At 39.0% G+C, this 22,861-nt stretch overlaps 1 protein-coding gene across 9 annotated transcripts in view; it reads right to left on the bottom strand.

Annotated features, from left to right (window-relative positions):
• HERC1 (HECT and RLD domain containing E3 ubiquitin protein ligase family member 1) overlaps positions 1-22,861 on the bottom strand; it is a 235,796-nt gene that overhangs the window by 72,705 nt on the left and 140,230 nt on the right. For 7 of the 9 annotated variants that reach the window (XM_066341955.1, XM_066341963.1, XM_066341959.1 and 4 more), the window contains exons 32-40: positions 22,442-22,548; positions 21,818-21,928; positions 18,767-18,943; positions 11,878-12,117; positions 11,411-11,494; positions 9,354-9,874; positions 6,245-7,020; positions 4,484-4,682; positions 1,730-1,890 (exon numbers count right to left, since the gene is read on the bottom strand). In XM_066341955.1, the coding sequence (XP_066198052.1) occupies positions 1,730-1,890; positions 4,484-4,682; positions 6,245-7,020; positions 9,354-9,874; positions 11,411-11,494; positions 11,878-12,117; positions 18,767-18,943; positions 21,818-21,928; positions 22,442-22,548 (2,376 nt within the window). The remainder of the gene's footprint in view (positions 1-1,729; positions 1,891-4,483; positions 4,683-6,244; positions 7,021-9,353; positions 9,875-11,410; positions 11,495-11,877; positions 12,118-18,766; positions 18,944-21,817; positions 21,929-22,441; positions 22,549-22,861) is intronic. The other 2 variants (XM_066341961.1, XM_066341957.1) reach the window with 2 other exon arrangements.

The raw sequence follows: 22,861 nt of genomic DNA, 5'->3' as shown, positions 1-22,861 counted from the left end.
CCCTTCCCCCTCTACTTTCTCTCTGTCTCTCTTACCCTCCCACAGCCAACGCTCCATTGGAGCAAAGTTGGCCTGGGCTCTGAGGATGGCTCCATGGCCTCTGCCTCAGGCACTAGAATGGCTCCAGTTGCAACGGAGCAATGCCCCAGATGGGCAGAGCATCGGCCCCCAGTGGGCATGCCGGGTGGATCCTGGTTGGGCACATGCAGGAGTCTTATCTCCCTGCCTCCCTGCTTCTCATTTCAGAAAAAAAACAAAAAAAAACAAAAACCATACCAAAAAAACCTGATCAGTGAAAAAGAGACAAATCCACAATAAGATTTCAACCTCATTCTCTCAATAATTGATAAGACCAAAAATCAAAATAAAGAAGACTCAGACAATACTATAAATCAATCAGACCTAACAAATAGTTTATAAAACATTCCATTCAATAACAGCACAATATACTTTTTCCAAATGCATGTGAAATATATTTCAAACAGATCATACATATTCTGGGCCATAAAACAAGTATCAAATTTAAAATTTTGAAGACAAGTAAATTAAATTAGAAATAATAGAAACATATCTGAGTAATTCCCAAGTATTTGGAAACAAAACACCATACTTCTAAATAATGTCAAAGAAGATATCAATGGTAAATTAGAACACACTTTAAACTGAATGAAAATGAAAACACAGCATTTCAAAATGTGTGAGCTGCAGCAAAAGCAGTATTTAGAGGACAATTCATAGGACTAAAAAGCATGCCTCTATTATAACAAGAAAGTATGTTTGCCAGATGGGATGGATATGAGGAATGGGTGAAAAGGATGAAGGGATTAAAAAGTACAGATTGGTAGTCATAAAAGTCATTGGGATGTAAAGCACAGCATAGGGAATATAGTCAATAATATTATAATAACTATGTATGGTGTCAAGTGGGTACTGAGCATATGGGGAGTTCACTTCATTAAATAAAAGTCTCACCACTATGCTATACATTTGAAACTAATATAATATTGAATATAATATTTTATTCAACTAATATTTAGTTGAATAAAAATTCAATTATAACTGAATTTAAAAAAAAAATTTTTTTTTAATTTTTTTTAATTTTTAATTTTTTATTTTTCTGAAGCTGGAAACGGGGAGACAGTCAGACAGACTCCTGCATGCGCCCGACCGGGATCCACCCGGCACTCCCACCAGGGGGCGATGCTCTGCCCACCAGGGGGATGCTCTGCCCATCCGGGGCGTCGCTCTGTTGCAACCAGAGCCACTCTAGCGCCTGAGGCAGAGGCCATAGAGCCATCCCCAGCGCCTGGGCCATCTTTGCTCCAATGGAGCCTCGGCTGCAGGAGGGGAAGAGAGAGACAGAGCGGAAGGAGAGGGGGTGGGGTGGAGAAGCAGATGGGCACTTCTCCTGTGTGCCCTGGCCAGGAATCGAACCCGGGACTTCTGCACGCCAGGCCGATGCTCTACCACTGAGCCAACCGGCCAGGGCTTAAAAATATTTTAAAGAAAAGTCTAATATGACTGATGTATAGTACACTATTTCTCTTCCAAAGAGTCATAATTCAATCTATAGATTCAAAATAAAGAAGACAGCTCAGTCTGATGGTGCAGGCCCCCCCCTTAGTTAAAATCACTGTTTTACCTTCAATGAAGACAAAACACATATTAAGTCCCATACATTTGGTATGTCAAGAGGTTTGGGTGTCATAGTGCATAATAGCATACACACCTGTGCGGTTAGCTGGCCTTGCTGACTGGGAATCAGGAGAAGTTAAGCTTTGCCTCCTCCCTACTTCATCAGAAGGAGAGGTTGGTAAGGATGATATTGGAGGAGTCTGGGCACGCCGTGTAGGAAGTACTGTGGTAGTTGGGTAACTAGAGAACATTTGCCTTTAAGAAAACAACAGTGGTTAGCAAAAAATCCAATTACAAAATAAAGAGATTGGCAAAAGTAGGTTTACAGTTGTTCATACAGAAAATACAATAGTTAATAAATAATAACACAAGAATAAACTCTGTTTCACATACTCACAACTATAAACCTAGTTTTGCCACACCCTGTATATACATCACAGTCTTATAAAATAATATGCGACTTAGAAAACTACACAAGTTAGCTATAATTAATTGGGGGGAGGGAGACGAAAATCATTAACTCATAGGATGCTTTTACTACACAAGCAATACTACTGTATCATTTGTTTAGCAAAATGCCAACAACATACCAGGTAGGGAAATATAGCAACTAACAAAATAGATTTTTAAAAATTCCCGCCTGCAGAGAGGTTTCTTCTGCTACAATACCAAGATGACAGTGGTATTCTGGTAGGCATATAGAAGTTACAGAATAAAAAAGTTTTAAAGATAGAGAACTTAGTTACTTCAAATATAAATTCACTAGCTAGCCATGTTTTCACATCAATTCAACGTAATAATCTATAGGCAAGTTATGGAAAGAAAAAATAACTACCCAGTCACCTAGTACAACTGAAATAGATGCATAAGAATGACATGCCAGCTGTTAGAGAGGGCAAGGAATAAAGCAGCAGCCCCTCTCACGCTGTGAAGGCAGACATTAGCTAAAGAATAAAGGCCAGGAAGCTGCTCACTGACTGATGACTGCTCTTTCAATTTGTCCAACAGAACTAATAACTCTTTAAGCATCAAGAAAGCATTGTCGCCACAGTCAAATCATTGTGATAAGATCGTATTTATGTAGGGGGTAGTTCCTGATTTTTTCTCATGTAAATGATATTCAGACAGGCAGAGACAACTGTAGCTCTAATATAGTCTTAGCCGGTAACAGGGAAACGAAGCCTGAGAAGAAAGGAGTCACAAGGCCTGGTGATGTCTCTGGGAGCAAGGGAGTTTTATGATACCACTGAATCCCATGCCTACACTACAGAGCATGAAAAGCATAAAGGAGTCTCAGCGCCCCTGATCCTCTGTGGAGGCCTTGAATTCTATTAATTGCTAGCGAGATTAAAAACCGTATTAGGACATCCTACCATTTCTCCTCTCCTGAACAGAAGTAACTTCAGAAACTGTGTTACTCAAGTGAGAGAGCTAAGAGTCAGAAGAGGAGTGGGGACTGGGCACACTGGGTAGCTAATAGGATGAGGGCTCCTCCTGCCCAAAACCAGAGCAGTAATTCCTAATATATGGCCACTGCATCAGAATCACTGGGGAAACAATTCAAAGGCAAACTTCATGTGCCCCACCCTCTCAGGCCTACTAAGAGACCTGTTGGGAAATTCAGCCCCAGAGCTTTAAAAAACCCTCCCGGAGGCTCTTGTGACACCAAAAATTGAGAATCATTACAGTAACAGCCATTCTCTCTTCTACTTTCTAAGATGTCAGCCTACATACTGGGATATAATAATGAAGGGAAGGGGAAAAAGAACTAAGAACATAGGAGACTATCCTTCCTCCTTCCCTTTCTTTCACTTAAGCCCTAGTGAGAGAGTCACAGAAAAGCCCCTCCCTAGAGATCTTTTCTCAGGGTTTTCATTTTGTGTATAGATCTGGCTAAACTTAAGCAAAAAGAAACTTAAACATTATCTAAAAATTTAAAATCTACTAAAACATAGGGTTGGCAAAAGAAGCATCATAAGAGATGCTCTTTCATTTGAAAAGTATACTTGGTTGATCTTATAGTAAGAATAAAGGAATTATGCATTAAAGGGAAAATATCTGAGAAAAGAAAATTCTTTTAACGAAAATTAGCTCCTTCTTAAAGCTGTAATAGTCCTAATACAATTATTTATTTTTTGAGGAAAAACATATTCAAAAGCCTAGCTCCCCACAAAAACCATTAAAAGGAGACAGAGTGCTAAAGTTAGATTGGCAGTGGCATGCCTGGTTAGAGCTGGGACCACCATTAATTGGCTGAGACCTGGGGCAAGTTGTAAAACTTTTTTTGTTTGTTTTGTTTTGTTTTGTATGTATTTTTCTGAAGCTGGAAACGGGGAGAGACAGTCAGACAGACTCCCGCATGCGCCCGACCCGGATCCACCCGGCACACCCACCAGGGGCGAAGCTCTGCCCACCAGGGGGCGATGCTCTGCCATGACCAGAGCCACTCTAGCGCCTGGGGCAGAGGCCAAGGAGCCATCCCCAGCGCCCGGGCCATCTTTGCTCCAATGGAGCCTTGGCTGCGGGAGGGGAAGAGAGAGACAGAGAGGAAGGAGGGGGGGGGGTGGAGAAGCAAATGGGCGCTTCTCCTATGTTCCCTGGCCAGGAATCGAACCCGGGTCCCCTGCACGCCAGGCCGACGCTCTACTGCTGAGCCAACCGGCCAGGGCCAAGTTGTAAAACTTTTGAGGGACATTTCCAGCTACAGTAAATTAAGTTTGACCATATAATCTCTTTCTAGCTCTAGAAGGCCTTGATTTAGTTGGGCGCACTCTTCATAAGAGAACAAACGGTGTTTTCATAACCATAGGCATTAAATATGGCACACTTTAAAAGTCAACTTCCTTACCTGAGGAGACTTAGAGGCATCACTCCTGGGGACTCAGATGCAGGCACTGTTTCTGTGTCAGTGACTGGAGTGGTGGCAGTTGTGGTGTCCTCCAGTGAGCTGCTCATAAAGGAAGTTGTGCTCGAGGCTGATGGGCTAGTGGTAACTGGGGTTTGCGCCTGCTGAGCTTGGTCACTTTCTTCAGCTTGTTGATCAATCTCTATAAACCCAGGTAAAAGTTAAGAAAGTAGTAAAGATTTGTTTTCTCAAATGTGACATGGGAATAGAAAACTTTTCATCTATAATTTGGAAAGTTTCTAAATAATTTCATAATCATCAGTTTCTATAAAAGATTTACAGAAAACAATGTTCTAACTTATATACATTGTATTCACTATTGTATTCCTAATTATAGACTTTACAGACAAAAATAAATGTAACAAGCCCTTGTGATTATTCATTTCTTTTTTGTTAGGGAAAATAAAACAAAAAAAAATCTCACTTATGCATGTGATTATCTGACCAGAATCTCTAAAGTTATTTGATCATCAAAACTGTACTTCTTTAGCACTTTGATTTTGATGTCGATCTTTAGCCTTTAAACAGGCAAAGATGAAGACATGTAAATACAAGAATATGAAAACCTAGACAGAAACTCCAAGCTCTAAAAAGGGCAATGCCTTACAAAATAAATTACTCCTAAATGTTAAAATAAAAAGTTGGTACAAAGATAGTTAATTATATTAATGTTTGCTAAATTGCCACATACTTTCATAAATACCACGATCTTAACGTTCCTATTATATGCACCAAGCACCTCTCTGCCTATTTACTGTCTAAGCTAAGGGCAGAGTAAAGGAAACAAGGGAAGAAAGAATAAAAACAATGGAAGTTCCATGACAACAGGGACTTTGTTTTATTGCTGACTCCCCAGAACCTGGAAGGGTACCTGCACATAGTAGCACTCATTAAATATTTACTGAATGAATCTCATTTTAATCTTAGAATTCATATTATCTCCAAAGGCGAGGATAAAAGATAATTTTTTTTACATACAATACAGAATCTATAAAATACTTCAAAATATCCTTTGAGAACTCATCTGAATAATATATATTTTGAATCAGATCAATAAATACTTGAGTACCTTTTGTGGCATGAATTAAATTCCAGTTTTACAAAATACAGTCATGGCCCTGGCCAGTGGCTCAGTGGACAGAGTGTTGGCCCAGCATATGGACATCCCAGGTTCAATTCCCGGTCAGGCCACACAGGAGAAGCAACCATTTGCTTCTCACCCCCTCCCTCTCTTCTTCTCACCCTCTTTCCCTCCCATAGCCAGTGGCTTGATTGGTTTGAGCACTCCCTTGGATGCTGAAGATAGCTCAGCTGGTCTGAGTGCTTCAGCCTCAGGAGCTAAAAAAAATAGCTTGGTACTTGAGCACTGGCCCAGACAGGATTGCCCGGTGTATCCTGGTTGGGGTGTTTGTGGAAGTCTGCCTCACTATCTTCCCTCCTCTCAAAAAAAAAAAAAAGAAAAAGAAAAAAGGGACAAAATGCAGTCATAATTATGCTAATGCATTATAGGTCTAAAATATAAAATGATCAGATTATTAGTATAAATATAAAAAAAAACAAATATAAAACAAAAAATTGTTCATCTTACAAAAGAAAAATAATATAAAAATTTCTTTGGCCAAACAAGAATTTTATAAATCATTTACAGAATACATCACTTCTGACAATTATAATTTTAACACACACACAAATCAGGTAACATACCTTGCTTAATTTTGCCCCCAAACTGGTCTTCCAAAAGCCCACTGACCACTAATTTATAGATCATGGCTTGAGCTCGTTCCAGATCAGCTAATCCCAATGCTCTCTTTATGGGTGACCGCATGACTGCTCGCTTCACCATGTGCCGCATCAAGAACTGCAGGGCTGCACGCATCTCCACATCTTCGTGAACAACTGGAGAGCTTGCACAGTCTGAGTTGTGGCCATTTTCAGCCAGCACTTTTGGTATCAGCAACAGCTCAGCGTATTTACTACAGCCAAGAAGAGCACTAAGTGATTTCATAGCACCGAGGTAGAGATAGGACAGCTGGACTGCTCTGATTTCTGACTGGGGTATATCATGATTTTTGGACATGTGTTCATGGTTTTTTCTCTTTCCTTCTGTTATTTGGTGTTGGGATTCCACTCCTGGCAGGGTTGGATCTAAAGAAAATGAAGCTATTTCATTTTCTGATTTGGAGCTTGTGGTACCCTGACTTTTGACATCGTCAGATGATAGGCCTGTTCGCATATCTAAAACAGATTCACTCTCAGTTTTCTGCTCAATGTCCCCTTTCTCCTCAGACTCATGTCGGTGTTTCTTTTCATGTCGTTTGGTGCTCTGTTTGGCCATGTCTTCGTGAATGCCAGTCAGATACGTAAGGTCCAGCAGCACAGAAGCCGTAAGGCCCCGGAATCGCGCCACGTCAAAAGGCAGTGGTTCACAGGGTTCCAGATTATACAATGGAGTATCACTAGGCGACCAAAAAGTTGGGAAGCTTTAATAAAGATCAGAATGACACAGGAAGAAGTGAGGGATAGACAAGAGGAAGGTACAGAAAATAATGTAGACAAAATAAGATGCATCATGTACACAGTACAGAGAACAATTTACACAAGCTAGAGAAGTAAATTAGAGAGAAAATGAGTCTATTATGAGAAAATGGGAAGATATGATGTTAAATGCAAAAGCAATGAGATGTGCATGTGCTTTCAAATAAGAATATTCACTATAACATAATGTAAGCCAAGAATTAGCAAAATTTCTGTAAGCCAAATAGTAAATACAGGGTGGGCAAAAGTAGGCTTACAGTTGTGAGTTCGTAAAACAGAATTTATTCTTGCATTACAGTATATATTTTCCTATACGAACTATAAACCTACTTTTGCCCATTCTGTATTTTAGACTTTGTGAGCCACATGGTCTCTATCGCAACCTTTCAATCCTGCCACCATAGTGGAAAAGCGGCCAATGATACACCTAAATTAAAGGCTGAGCTATGTAACTATAAAAACAGGACATGGGCCAGATGTTCTCTGGCAATCCCTGATGTAAGCTATTTGGAAAATTTGTATAATAAATCTTTCTTATTAGTGGGTAATGGCCATTTATAACCTATTTCAGAGAAGACTTTCATTAAAAAAATTACTTTGTAACTTTCAATAAGTACTTCTAATTTATAGTTGAAGCAAAAATATGATCACATATTTCCTGATATTTGGCAAGAATTTCCTGGAGTATAAAAATGTTATATGAAATGTAATTGAAAGCTTTAGCAAATATAAAAAGTTTGGTGTTATACATTTGTTATATTAACCTAAATTTTGGTTCTAACTTAATTTTCCAAATCTTATTGTTCGTCTTTTTTTTCTTATTTTTAAATTTTATTTTGCTATATTTTATACATATTAATAAGACTTCATAAATCCTTTCTGAAACAAGGCAAAGAATAAAAGAAAAGGTAGATACTTTCATGTAACACTATAAAATTTTCACTAGTTTCTTAGATTGGTGGAGTGGAGGTAGGTAGAGTCCATTAACTTCTGAAACTGTGTATAAAGGTTGTGTGTGTATTTTTCAACTTAGAGGGTCTATAGCTACTATTAGATTCTAAACAGTATTCCCTCCAAAAAAATACTTAAGAACTTAGACACTATCCCATGTCACTTTAAATGATAAAGGAATCATTTTAGATAGTATAATAAAGTCATATAATATCATCAATAAATTCCTATTTTCAAATGATACAATTATGAAGTCATTAAATAAGTGTGTCCTATTGATGGAGATACATTTCTTTTTACACATATGAAGATTCTATTTCACATAAATCCTATCTGATTACAAAACATATCTAAGTGCTTTTAAGTACATACACAGCTTGTGTCAAATAATGTAATTTTTCTATTTGTCTAAAATGTTGCACATAAAGAGGAGACAGAAATTTTGCTTTTAAAAAATCAAGAATAGGCCCTGGCCGTTTGGCTCAGTGGTAGAGCGTCGGCCTGGCGTGCAGGAGTCCCAGGTTCGATTCCCGGCCAGGGCACACAGGAGAAGCGCCCATCTGCTTCTCCACCCCTCCCCCTCTCCTTCCTCTCTGTCTCTCTTCCCCTCCCGCAGCGAGGCTCCATTGGAGCAAAGATGGCCAGGGCGCTGGGGATGGCTCCTTGGCCTCTGCCCCAGGCGCTAGAGTGGCTCTGGTCGCAACAGAGCGACGCCCCGGAGGGGCAGAACATCGCCCCCTGGTGGGCAGAGCATCGCACCCTGGTGGGCGAGCCAGGTGGATCCCGGTCGGGCGCATGCGGGAGTCTGACTGTCTCTCCCCGTTTCCAGCTTCAGAAAAATAAAAAAAAAATAAAAAAATAAGAAACAAGAATATACTTAAAATTGCATATAATTCAAAACCTGATTTTAGTCACTCAAATGTTTCTGTCATACATTCAAAGCCCTCCTACACAAAATGTAATTGATGGATCTGCTACCTGGCTTTTTTATATCCCAGTTAAGTAATGGACATGATCAAAAAGCAGAAAGCCAAATGACAAATAGAAAGAAGGACCCCAGTGAAACCTAATCTAGTGAGCTTACCATTTCTTCCACAAAACAAAACAAAACCTATAAGATTTACAAACCACTAGTATTCCAAGGAATACAAATTTGGGAAATATTCCCTTATGAAATCACAGTACTCATACCTAACTGTATGAATAAAGTATTTAAAAATTTAACTGGCAGCTTGCCTAAAATACATAATTACTCACTGTCCATAGGCAATGGCCCATGTCACCATTAAATACTTGTTTGCTACAAGTGTAACTCAACAGATCATACCTGATAGTAATTTCTGCTTCATCCCATTGGACCTTGGCAGACGTGCTGCCCTCTTTGACCACTCCCAGCAGCGTGGCATGGCGCCCAGTTTGCTTGTGAACACACCGACCTCCAACTCTAAGGCCAGCATCAACTCCTCCTATCACTGCCAGCACAGGCCACACCTCTATGCAAAGGGTCCTCAGCTGCGGCTCTGAGAGGTCAGCAAGGCCATGTCTGTTATGTTTACCTTTCTCTTCCTCTTTGCTCTCCTTCTCCTCTCTCATTTCATTTTCCTCTCGGCTTTGAACCGAGCGGCTTTTCTTTAGCTTCTGACCTGACTCTTTAATACATATCTTAATTTTGTGCAGCCTTTCCATCATTTTTTTGTTAATGCAGTAAGTCCAACGGTCTGTTCGGTGAAGGATCCGAAGAAGCTGAATAGTGGCCTCCGCCAGCACTGCTGCTACCGGACTGCAAACGGGGTCTCCCGGGAGCAAGTCGCGGGGTGTGCCACGCATCTGCATATCACAGATCTTCACCTGTAAAAGAGAATTGTAAATGCATAATATTCATAGTTCTCCTAAATTATTAGTCACCATAAATTCTGGCACATGTAATCCTGTGTCGAACTAGAGTTTGATCTGCTAATACACAGTATTATACCACTGGCACCAATAAGGAGTGAGCAAATATTCTAGATCTAATAGTAGCAGTATAATCCTCTGAAATAGCTGCCCATTTAAACTTCCTTCAGCCTGTATCAGAGCTGTTGGGGCCTCACAGAAGATGGGTTCAGACCAAGCTATATGTGACTCACTCAATTTAAGCAATAAAGAAATAAATTAATAATAATAATAATAAGCCTTGAGGACCTATTCTCTCTTATCCTTGAGACTCCAGAATAACACTGAGTCCTGGGACCATCTTATACTGTTCAAGGGGCAAAAAGATAAAATCATAAATCTATATAATTGGGGTAGTCCAAGTCTGGACACACATTTCAATTAAGACAAATAGAGGTTAAAAGAAGATCAAGACTTGGGTTCAACTCTGTACAATATTGGAAAATTATTTAATCTTGCTAAATCTCAGCTTTTACATCTGAAAAATGGCATGAATAATCTAGTAGGTTACTTTAATAGTAATTGTAGGTTATTGTAAAGATTAAATGAAAATATGCACATAAATGCTTATTAATACAGGAACAGACACCCATAAATGTTCAAAAAATATAAATGGTTAGCCTGAAATCATAACTTTTGAAAATTTAAAAATATATTTAAAAGCAGAGAATAAAAAGTAACTTTTATGATTTGAATTTACCAAGCCCAGTACTTCCATTATAGAAATATGAGACAGAGTGAAAACTTTCTACTAAAGAACTAGAAATTCTAAAGATCAGACTTGGGCTATAAAACATCCTCAAATGAAAGGATGGGGTAGAAAACAAATCCACCCAGCAGCACAAGGAGACCACAGGGAAGTTTGTCTCTGCCTGGGTTTTAGATGAGGAGAAAAAATAGGCTATAGTGGGAGGGTATCTCTGTCATACAGTCCTCCGAAAGGTTTAGGGATTGAGTTTACACCAACTACAAGATCTGAGAATTTCCTCAGCTGAATATATGAAGGACAGCTTCTTGATCACAACTGGAATTTCCATTATTCAGTTAATGATATCTGATTATACTTAAGATTATTTCTATATTTCTCTCATATTCATAATTGCCAATGAATCAGATTATCTCTAATATAATTCTTATAATTGCACATACACTTGAAAGTTGACTCACTCTATTCACATTGTCAGAATGTCAAATATTGCCTTAATAAAAGGTAAAGTAATCTAAAGTAAAGTAAAATAATTCTAAAAGTAATCTAACCTTCTTCTAGAAGAGTAAATTACCTGAACAAGTCCTTTTTTTCTTTTATTCTTTTTTAGTTTTTTTCCCTTTAATTTTGTTGAGCAGATACTCTTAATGGCAGAAATAATTTATATTTATAAGCTCTCTAATGCTATTAAATAGTAATAAAAAATGACAAGTATCTTTTATGCTTTAGACCCAAGGTTTCATTACCTTTTCCCCTGGGTTGCTACTATAGAACATTACGCATGGGTACAACTCTGCTGCATCCACATCTTCAAAAGCTAATTTGGGTTCCTATAGTGTGGCAGAGATAATGAAAAGAAAAGGAAAAAAAAAGTTTTACAAATTGCTACTATCCAATCACATTAAGATGCAAAGCTTCTAGGATACAGAACAAAGTTACTATAGCCAAATCTCAATCAGCATTGTTATCCAAAAAAATTCCACATATAATAAATGATCATAATTTGTTCATCTGTTTCAACAATCTTACTGGGATTTTATTATCTTTCTGTTGTTGATTTGGTGCTGATAAATTCTATAAGAACCAAAAAGTATTAGAGAAAAAGCAGAGAAGAATGGATAATCTATAAATTGAATAACTAGCACTTGAATAACTGAGTTCAGTATAAATAAAAGCAAGAAAACATGCAAAGCTTGTGAATGAGTTTCAGTACCTCTCCATTTTTTCCAAAGGAAATAGTCCTGGCTTCCATGTCTAACACACAGGTAATGAAATCTCCTTGAGTGAAGCTGGACAATGTCAGAGTCTGTTCTCCATTGTGATAGAGGTTACCACTGTAGGCCCTATAGAGCCACATATCTGAGGTAGTTCTGTGGTTAAAGTCATGTACTGGCCAACGAGAAACTCCAACACACGTGCCTTCATTACCTCTGTTTTCCTTCACAATGTAAAACTAAAATAAAAAATGGTAATGTTCAATAATATCCAAAAAACCTGTTTATATACTATTAACTGTATAAACTAATACTGTAGAGTATGTTTATATAAATAATATTTACCCATTTATGGGAACTTGTTTATTTTTAGCTCAAGTAAAAATAACATATGAATGAAATAAGTATCATTTTGTAAAGATTTTTCAACAAATTTAATTTTTACCTTATAGAACACTTAGTACTTATTTTATTTAAAACATTTTTTCAATTAAAGTTGACATTCTATTAAATATTAATATTTTACATTAATTTCAGGCTTACCGCATAGTGGTTGGACATTTATATAACCTACAAGGAGATCCCCCCCAATAAGTCTAGTATCACACATAATTAATACAATATTCCCTATGCTTGAGTATTTATTTTAAATAAGCAATTTTAGCTTATATCTGAATTATGAAACTGAGAAAGTATGTCTAGTCCAGAAAATTATTAATGGGATGCTTCAATTCTTTACAGACAAATTTCTAACTACTATATTGTGTCTACTTCTGTACAGAAAATATTTAATATAGCAGGCCTAAGACTGCTATCTTTAAAAAGGCATGTTTTTGCCCTGGCTGGATAGCTCAGTTGGTTTGAGCATTGTCCTGAAGTACAAAGGTTGCCAGTTTGATCCCTGGTCAGGGTAAATATGGGAAAAGATCAATGTTCCTGTCTCTCTCTCCTTTCCTCTCTCTAAAATCAATAAAGTAAACATTAAAAGCCATGCTTTTAATGCTGGCCCTTGCCTAGTATTTGTGAATTCAATTGGTAAACAGTTTCCAAAAATTACAAAATTTTCTCTAAGTAACAAAGGTAACTCACCAGGCCTAGAATGTTTGAACAAACAATGTGGTTTATGCTGAACACTTGCTTTCCTTGTGAGAGGCTGGAATTTTGGTACATACCAGGCAGAGTATACCTTCATGACTAGCCCCCAGCAGAAATCTTAGCTGCTAAGTCTCTAATGGGAATCCCTAAAACATCACGCACATGCATTTTGTAGCTGTGGAAAGAATGTGCTCCATGTGACCTCTCATGAAAGGGAGAAAAGACAAGGAAGCTTGCACATGGATTCCTCCAAACTCTATCTCTTTTCCCCTTTATTATGCAGCTACATGTCCTTATTGGGGTGCTATAATACATTTTAGTTATAACTATATATTAAGTCCTATCTTTTTTTTAAAGATTTTATTTATTCATTTTAGAGAGAGGAGAGAAAGGGAAAGAATGGGGGGGAGAGTGGGAAGCAATAATTCATAGTAGTTGCTTCTCATATGTGCCTTGACCAGGCAAGCCTGGGATTTTAAACCAGCAACCTCAGCATTCCAGGTTAACGTTCTATCCACTGCACCACCACAAGTCAGGTGAATCATTGAAATAAGTCTTTCTAATAAATCTTTGAATATAGGAGTGATCTTGGGGACCCCCAACACAGTGATGGCAACCATGAAATTCACTACAACTCCAATTCATTAAAATATAATTACAGCGCTACTTGGGGAAAAGAGAGAAGTGAGGAAAGACAATACTCTGGTAACTTATGGCTACAGAGTTACAAATGCTATGAAACAGCAGATGAGTTGCTATCTGTTGTGAGAGGTAAATTTACCAATGGAATTCAAAAATAATAGATCTATCTCAAAAAAGGTGCACTTAGGCTGGCAACTCATTAGACTTGAAGGCTATTTGCTGGAGCCCCTGTATGCTTTTGGTCTTGCTAGCTCAAGTGAGAAAGAAAAAGAAGACAGGAGAAAATTTGTTGTTCTCTCCTCTAGGCAGAAAAAGGGCCCAAACATGCCCACAAATGGACTTTTGATGGGCCAAAGAAGAAACATTAGCTTGCAGTTGCTCCTTCCTCCAGATGACAGGGCAAGAGTTCAAAAATCCCAAAAGGTAAGTTTTGGGCAGACCAAATACTGTATATATGAGAAGTGCATGCTGCTCTTTCCTCCAAAAGAGAGGGAAAGCGGTATTAATACAGTTTGAGGGGGCAAGAGCAAAGCTTAAAAAGACTAGAGAAAGAAAAAGAGAAAAGCCACTCCAGTTATTTTATTTAGCTTAGATATTACACTGCTGCTGCAGTGCCTCTTGTCCCATCAAGTAACCCTGTAAAGGCTAAATATACTGCTCGGGGTTTGAATAAATTTGAGATCTGAGGGAGAAAAAGTAAATTTTAAAAATAGCTTTGCTTTATGGCTAATGCATCTGGATATGTGATAAAAACAAATGTAAAACATTATATGCTTGTAACTTCATAAATGCTAAGAGATTGTCTTGATCAGTGAAAACTGCAAGGAAAAAACATGTAAGTGGAACACAACTTCCTTGATTTTTGCCACCAGTGTGTAGATTGGAATTTAAACTCTTTGAGTACTACAAACAAAAAAAGACTCCATAGCATCATTTTTTTTGCTATGGTTTTTGCCTATTGGAGCCTCTGGAAAAAGGGAGACCAAATAAAAGAATGGCAATCTCCAGGTGGAGATATACAAATACACGTTTAGAGTTGTAAAAAGAAGTTTTTCATTGCCAATGAATTTTTGTCAGATCAGATGTCTGACCCTTTAGAGGCTTATAATTTTCCAGCCTGAAATGCCTATTTTTGAGTGGATAAATTTGGACACTCAGACTGACAAGGCTTAAAAAGGATTAGGAAAGCCTTGTCTGTCACTTGGACTTAAAACACAGCTGTCTGGTCCAACAACTAGGCTTTCCTGCTGCCAAGAAAGCTGCTAGCTTTTTAGAATCCTGAATTCACAGATTCTAATTGCCTGGACCTCACTCTAAGTTAAAACCTGAGACTGACTGACTGTTATGGGCTGTTTAAACCTAACATGAACCGTGCTCAAGGTACCAACCCCATGAACAAAACCCAAACTCTAGGACTGTTGCAGTTTTAAAACTTCTTTGTGGTGTTATAAACTGAAAATATCATGGATTCTGGCTGGACTGTCTGGGTCTCTTGTAAATGCCCCTGGAATAGGGCCTGTTCTTAGACTTCTTATATAAAATAAATTACCTTCTAACTTGTGATTCCTACTGAAAGCTGAAAGTTGGAAGAGGGCATAGCATGACAGTATGATCCCATGACCACTCTTAACAAACTGGACCCTAGACCTCTTCTTGGGGATGTCCCACTGCTACTGACTTATTATGGTCAGCTTTTTGGTTTAGTTGCAGTCTGCAACAGGAGAATGACAGCTTGTCTCTCTGTATGTCTCGTCTTTCTTCTGATATACATGCCTTAGCAGATGAAGCTCTCCCCAGAAAGAGACTGAACCTTTCTAGGCTGCTCAGAGGATTCATGATTATGATCAAAGGAAATAAAATTATTTTAGTAAACCTATTTTGAAGAATACTTTTTTTTTTTTTACAGAGAGAGAGAGAGAGAGAGTCAGATAGACAGGGACAGACAGACAGGAACGAAGAGATGAGAAGCATCAATCATTAGTTTTTCGTTGCACATTGCAACACCTGAGTTGTTCACTGATTGCTTTCTCATATGTGCCTTGACCATGGGCCTTCAGGAGACCGAGTAATCCCTTGCTTGAGCCAGTGACCTTGGGCTCAAGCTGGTGAGCTTTTGCTCAAACCAGATGAGCCCGCACTCAAGTTGGCGACCTCGGGGTCTTTAACCTGGGTCTTCCGCATCCCAGTCTGATGCTCTATCCACTGTGCCACTGCCTGGTCAGGCTTGAAGAATACATTTTTAAAATTGGAATTTTTGAACAATTCCTAACCTTTCTGGTTAAGTTATATAAAAATGTTTTTGTGTGAAAATTCTTGTGTCCCTCTTGCACCCAACCCACCTGGACAAAAAGTCTAGATGAAGATAAAAATGATTGAAAAAATCTGAAGTTACACCCTGGCCAGCTGGTTCAGCAGTAGAGCGACGGACCAAAGTGTGAAAGTCCGAGGTTTGATTCCCGGTCAGGGCACACAGGAGAAACAGCCATCTGCTTCGCAACCCCTTTTGCTCCTTCTCTTTATCTCTCTCTTTTCCTCCTGCAGCCATGGCTCAAATGGTTCAAGCAAATTGGCCCCAGGTGCTGAGGATGGCTCCATGGCCTTGCCTCAGGCACTGAAATAGTTTAGCTGCGGAGCTATGGAGCAGCTCCAGATGGGCAGAGAATCACCCTATAAGGGGCTTGCCGGGTGGATCCCAGTCGGGGCACATGTGGGAATCTGTCTCTCTGCCTCCCTGCCTCACTTAATAATAATAATAAAAAAGTTTGAAGTTATAATTACTAAATGGAACACACTGATTTTAGAATAAGAGAGAAAAAAAACAAATCCAGGACCCGAGGAAATACAAAGGAATGGGAAGGGTATTACTGATCTTTGTTTTTCAGAACTGTACCTCCTCCTAGGAGAAAAAATATCTACATTGTCTTGAAGCCTGTTGTGAGCACTTTAAATTCAAACTGACTGTTGAGCTTCTCACCACACACCTGACAGACTACAAAAGACAGAGGGTGTGCCTGGCCTGTGGTGGCACAGTGGATAAACCTTCGGCCTAGAATGCCAAGGTTGCTGGTTCAAAACCCTGGGCTTCCCTGATCAAGGCACATGCAGCAAGCAAGCAATGAACAACTAACATGAAGCAACTATGAGTTGTTACTTCCCATTCCATGTTCCCCTTTCTCTACTGTCTCTGTAAAATCAATAAACTATTTTAAAAAAACAACAAAAAACAGAGGGTGTACTTTCCCCAGAACACCTCCAGATATCACTCACACTCTTGAGGCAGATAAATCACTGTCACAGACAAGCAAAACTGTTTAACTGACTGCCTTTAGGCAGTCCCTCTGAAATCATGGACTCAATTACTCAGACTGCAACAGCAACAGTGTAGAAGGTCATGTCAGGCACTATTAACTTGTTCTGGCCAATTACTGTACATCCTGAGAGGGTTACTAACAATTATAAATTCTTTGTTTCCAGGGATACTATGTATGCCCTCTGGGAGTGTACGTCTTTTTTTTTTTTTTTTTTTTCAGAGACAGATTGAGAGCTAGAGAGAGGGATAGACAGGGACAGACAGACAGGAACGGAGAGATGAGAAGCATCAATCATTAGTTTTTCATGCGCATTGCGACACCTTAGTTGTTCATTGATTGCTTTCTCATATGTGCCTTGGCCGCGGGCCTTCAGCAGACCGAGTAACCCCTTGCTCAAGCCAGTGACCTTGGGTCCAAGCTGGTGAGCTTTGCCCAAACCAGATGAACCCACTGGCGACCTCAGGGTCTTGAACCTGGGTCCTCTGCATCCCAGTCCAACGCTCTATCCACTGCGCCACCGCCTGGTCAGACGGGAGTGTACTTCTTGTATATGCACTCAGGACACTACTTGAGCCATGAGCTGGCCAGAGTTGTGCTGGGCTAAACTGATGCCTAACCCAGTTTTAGAAAGTTAGTACAGGCCCTGGCTGGTTGGCTCAGTGGTAAAGCGTCGGCCTGGCGTGCAGGAGTCCCGGGTTCGATTCCCGGCCAGGGCACACAGGAGAAGCGCCCATCTGCTTCTCCACCCCTCCCCCTCTCCTTCCTCTCTGTCTCTCTCTTCCCCTCCTGCAGCCAAGGCTCCATTGAGCAAAGTTGGCCCAGGCGCTGAGGATGGCTCTGTGGCCTCTGCCTCAGGCACTAGAATGGCTCTGATTGCGGCAGAGTGATGCCCCAGATGGGCAGAGCATTGCCCCCTGGTGGGCATGCCGGGTGGATCCCGGTCGGGAGCATGCAGGAGTCTGTCTGACTGCCTCTCCATTTCCAACTTTGGAAAAATACAAAAAAATAATAATAATAAAATTAAAAAGAAAGAAAGTAAAAAAACTCAAGGACAAAGTAATGTGATTTCTTAATATAGACATTTATGGTTAATAAGATTCATTTTAACTGGCTAAGTCTAGGACCCCTAAAAGGTATAACTGAAGGCATAAAAGGTCTCACTCTGCTGCAATAAAGCCCTCCTGATGATAATAATTTTACTGTAAAGACACGGTGGCCAAGAGTCAAGGGGGTGGACTGTCCACAAAAGGAGTTAACATAATAGAGAGAGCTATGCTTAGAAAGGTCTGCTTGTGATGTTGGCCTTTGGTTGGCATCTGGGAACTAGACTGGTAAACAGTTCCCTACACTGATAAAAAACTTCCCTAAGCTGATAAGCATGGTGCATTGTGCCTAGACTGTTTATACAACAATAAATTTTATCCTAAACACCTGTTTTCCTTCTGGGAACCTAAAATTGTAGTATATACCAGGCAGAGGATACGTGACCATCACCTAATAAAAATCTTGGGCACTAAGTCTCTAATGGGCTTTCCCAAGCAGAAACATCACACACGCTACTATACTTTCACTATGGGTATGCAATGGGAGGGATTATTGTAATTCTTTAGTCATTTGTTTAAAAATTTTTTGAAATAATTTTTGAATTACAGAAGAGTTATAAATATAATAGAGTTCCTGTATATCCTTCATTCATTTTCCTTTCTTATTAATATCTTACATAATGATAGAATATTTACACACAATGATTTTCAAAAAGTAATTCCATACATTTTTTCAAAAGAACCTGCAGAAAGGACTGAAAGACAAAGTGCTAAAAATTACTTGGAATTCTACGCACCTTCCACTGATAGCACCCAGAAGTTACTCCTGTTGAAGCTAATCCATATCCTTTTCCTCCACTGCCATGAGTTAGAATCTGTCCATTCTCTACTAGGCAACACTGAGCCTTCTCAGGGTCAAAGGATACTTCTTGTATAGGGAGGTTCTCATCTTCTTCCTCCAACTCTCCCTGCTTCTATCAGAAAGGAAGCTGGTCAGTATTTTGAAGTAACCAGGATCTTAGTTAATATACATTCAAAATTGCTTGGTCTGAGTTCACAAACATTAATTAAGTATCTACTACATACCAGTTCCTGTGCAAGAAATGGAAACACAATGATAGGTACAGCATGATTTCTGCCCATAAAGAGCTTACAGTACAATTAGGGGTCAAGGAAACACGTAACATCAATACTGTAGTGAGAGAATAATAGAAGTCTCATAACAGGTATAGCAGCAACATAAACAGTTAAGCATCTTACCATGCCTGGAAAGGATAAGGTAAGCATTCAAAAAAGAATGACTTCTGAGCAGAGTCCTGAATGATGATAAGGCATTTAGCAGCTGGTCAAAGGAGAGAAAGGAATGTAGGGCAATGTGTACATGTGTCAAGGCATGAAGATGTAAGAAAATTCAGTGAAGTAAAGTAATTGCAAGCAATGTGGAAGGTCTGGGGATGAAATTGTTAGAAAAGGAGCATAGAAAAAGAAAATTCTAAAAGGTCTTGAATGCCACTTTAAGTTTAAATTTTACTCTAAGGACAACAGGGAGTGCCTACACAGCATGATTTATAAAGATTACAGATCAGACCTGTGTTTTATAAACATTATTTTACCTGGAGTATACAGGATGAAGGCAGAAAGACCAAATCAGGAAATTACTGCAAGAGTTTAGGTAAGTAATACTGAGGACTTGAAATCATTCACTCATTCAATGAGTATTTATTGAGCATCTGCTATGTGCTAGGCACTACCAGGGCCCACATATTCAGCAGTATATTAAATAGATAAGGTCTTGGCTCTTACAGAACTTATATTTTAGAAGGAGGCAGAAAATATATAAAGAAGAAAATATCGGGTAATAGTGCTATGCTGAAATTAGAACAGGTGATGTAACAAAGAATGTGTGAGAACTAACAGTAGGTTGAGGATCAGGAAAGGACTCTCTGATGAAATGATAACTGAGATAAGAATAATAAAAGTTGACCTCCAAGAAACACCTTTGAGGAGAGTAGTAGGTAGAGAATATCAGGTGCAAAGCCCAAAGGAAAAACCAAGCTTAGTATGTCCCAGAAACAGGAAGAAGGCAAGTTGTTCAGAGTGTAGTGAGCAGAGGGAGAGAACAAGGAGTTTAGATTTTTATCCCAAGAATGATGAAACCACTGGAGGGTTTTAAGCAGGGGATCAACATGCTCTGCTTTACAATTTTAAAAGATCACTCTGGATCCTGTAAATGAACTATAAGGAGTTAATAATGTAACCAGAAAGACCAGTTAAGAGGCTATTGCACAGATCAGGACAGAGATAACAGGGCATTGGAATAAAGTGATGGCCGAGGTATAAGGATGTGGGCAAATTCAAGGTAAATTTTACAGATGAGTCAATGGGACTTGGAGATTGTATGAATGAAGAAAATGGGAGATGGGGATAGAAAGAGAGGAATCAAAGATAACTTCTAGGTTTTTGGTGGAGTTACTAAGTAGGAAAATGGAAAAGACTTATGAAGAAACCTGTGCTAGAACTAAGGATACTACTACAAGTACAAGATGTCTCTTAGGCTATCATTCACGTGGTAAGGCAGGTAATACTTAAGTCTGGAATTCAGGAAAAATATCAAAACTGGAATTAAAGCTCTGTCTGGGTAACTCAGTTGGTTAAAGCACCGTCCCAAAGCATAGAGGTTGCCAGATTGGTCCCCGGTCAGGGCACATACAGAAACAGATTGATATTCCTGTCTCTCTTAAGCTCTCTCCTTTCCTCTCTCTAAATTCACTAAAATAAATATTAAAACTGGAATTAAAAATTTGGGGATCAATGAGGTATGGGCTTAATAGGGTTTGGTTGGGTACAGGAAAAGGAATGGGAATGATAACTGAGAAAATAGGGGTCTTGGGACTAAGCCTTGAGATATACCAACACTTAAACAGAAGAGGAAGAATCAATAAAAGAGAACGAGAAGAAAAGGTCACTGTATTGAGACAGAAGGAAAACCAGAAAAAATGTGACACCATGAAAACCAAGAGATGAATTAGATGAATTAAGACAGCTAGATGGATGGATTCAAGCTATCTAGGAGGTAAAATCAATGAGGCCTAGTGGATAGGGACATCAGGAGAGTCTAGAGTTTCCAGAAATTCAGGTATGAAAAGCTGGGTAAATGGTGGTGCCACCAATAAAAAATGGGACAGGAAGGAAAGGGGAAAGGTCTGAGGGGAGTCACCAAGATTAGCATTTAAATTTGGAAGGCAATGCATGTGGGTAGGTGTGATGAGACTGCTGGAAAAGCTAAGGTATAACTCTGAGGAACACCAGAGTTGAGGATGAAGACCAGGAGAAAGTGGCAGCAAAGAAGAAATGCCTCCAGAAAGAATCAAGAATTGGCAGAGGATATATGGAAATCTAGAAGTAGGCAGTGTTCTGCAAACAACAGAAGAGTAGAGTTTCAGGAGGTCAAGTAAGATGTGGACAAAAAGTGTACATTGTATTTAGTGCTTAACCTTTCTCATTTAATTTCCATGCTTTGATGGAAGATAAACAGTTGGGTTAAAGAGATAATGAGAAGTGGCTGAAACATGTATAAGATTACTCTTCTGAGAAGCTTAGCACTAAAGGACAATAGAGAAGCTAGAAAGGCTTCATGAATAAAAAAAAAAAGGACTTGGGAGGGTAGGAATAAGAGATGGTTATAAAATGAAAGGAAGGAACCAGTGGGAGGAGACAGAGAGGGACAGAGTGCAGAGAGGAAACGGAGTAACTGATAGAACGAGGTCAGTCCCTCAGAGGAGAAGGAGACAGGTGACAGGATATTCACTTGTGCTATTTAAAAATACTTTTTTGGAAGAATCAATTACCTGTAATTTTATTTCTTGTTCTTTTTCCTTTATCTGAATAGTATGTTTGGCCTGGGCAATGGGTGTCTCCCACATACAATCCGACAGAAGGGAAAACAGGCGTTCAACAACCTATTTATTGAAGGAAAAAAAATAACAAAATTTGTCAAGGGTAATTGTAAGTTTAAAAGAGATAAAATTATTCAACTATAATACTAAGTCACATGCGACATTTGTTTATATCAATGTCAAACAGCTACTTTGGGTGGTTCATATCTTTTTTTTAGAAAGGTTATTAACTCACTAAAAAGTGGGTTCCATTGTCCCCATGTTGCCTCACTATACAGACCTCTGAAAGGCCATACAACCTCACACATTTCTTCTGTAGATGCCTAACCTAGTAAGAAATTTTACATCTTTCCCTTTCCTTCTGATCTTGCAAGTATGTATTATCCCCCTCCTTCTTACACCCCATTAATTTAATTTCTCCTTCTCCTTGCTTCGAGATGAAAATAATTTCAGAAGTGAAAGTTTTTCTACTGATTAAATGATACATTTACAACCAAAGAGACTATAAGTTTAGATTTTGGGTAAACCATACTGTGGATGTCAAAAACATTTTCAAACAACTTTAAAAATAGAAACCTGGGCCATCTGATCATCTTCTACACCAGATTCACAGGCTGGTAACACGGCCTCAAGGACATGAAGTGCAAGGAGCCTCGTTCTTAAGTTACCAACTAGAGGAATACCTGGGGGAGGAAAGACATTTCATTAGTATTGATGTGACTTAAATTCAAAGTTTAAAGAGCCTCTTGAAAAAAAAAATTTCTGAAGCTACTAAGCATTTATGGGTGGAATGGACTTTAACCTGTTATCACAGTAATTCTGGACTCATCTCTTACCCGTTAAGGTATATGAATATTCATGTTTATGTTTCAATCTTTATGTATATATAAAGGGAATAGCACTATAATAACTACAGTACCTGTGCCAGGTACTGTGCTATGGATTTCATATACATTAGCTGTTGATCCTCACAAACCCTACATTATATCCTGATTT

This window comes from Saccopteryx leptura, chromosome 6 (genome assembly GCF_036850995.1).
Source record: "Saccopteryx leptura isolate mSacLep1 chromosome 6, mSacLep1_pri_phased_curated, whole genome shotgun sequence".
In the NCBI taxonomy this organism is placed as follows: Eukaryota; Metazoa; Chordata; class Mammalia; order Chiroptera; family Emballonuridae; genus Saccopteryx; species Saccopteryx leptura.
This window is presented reverse-complemented; position numbering and strand designations above follow the sequence as displayed.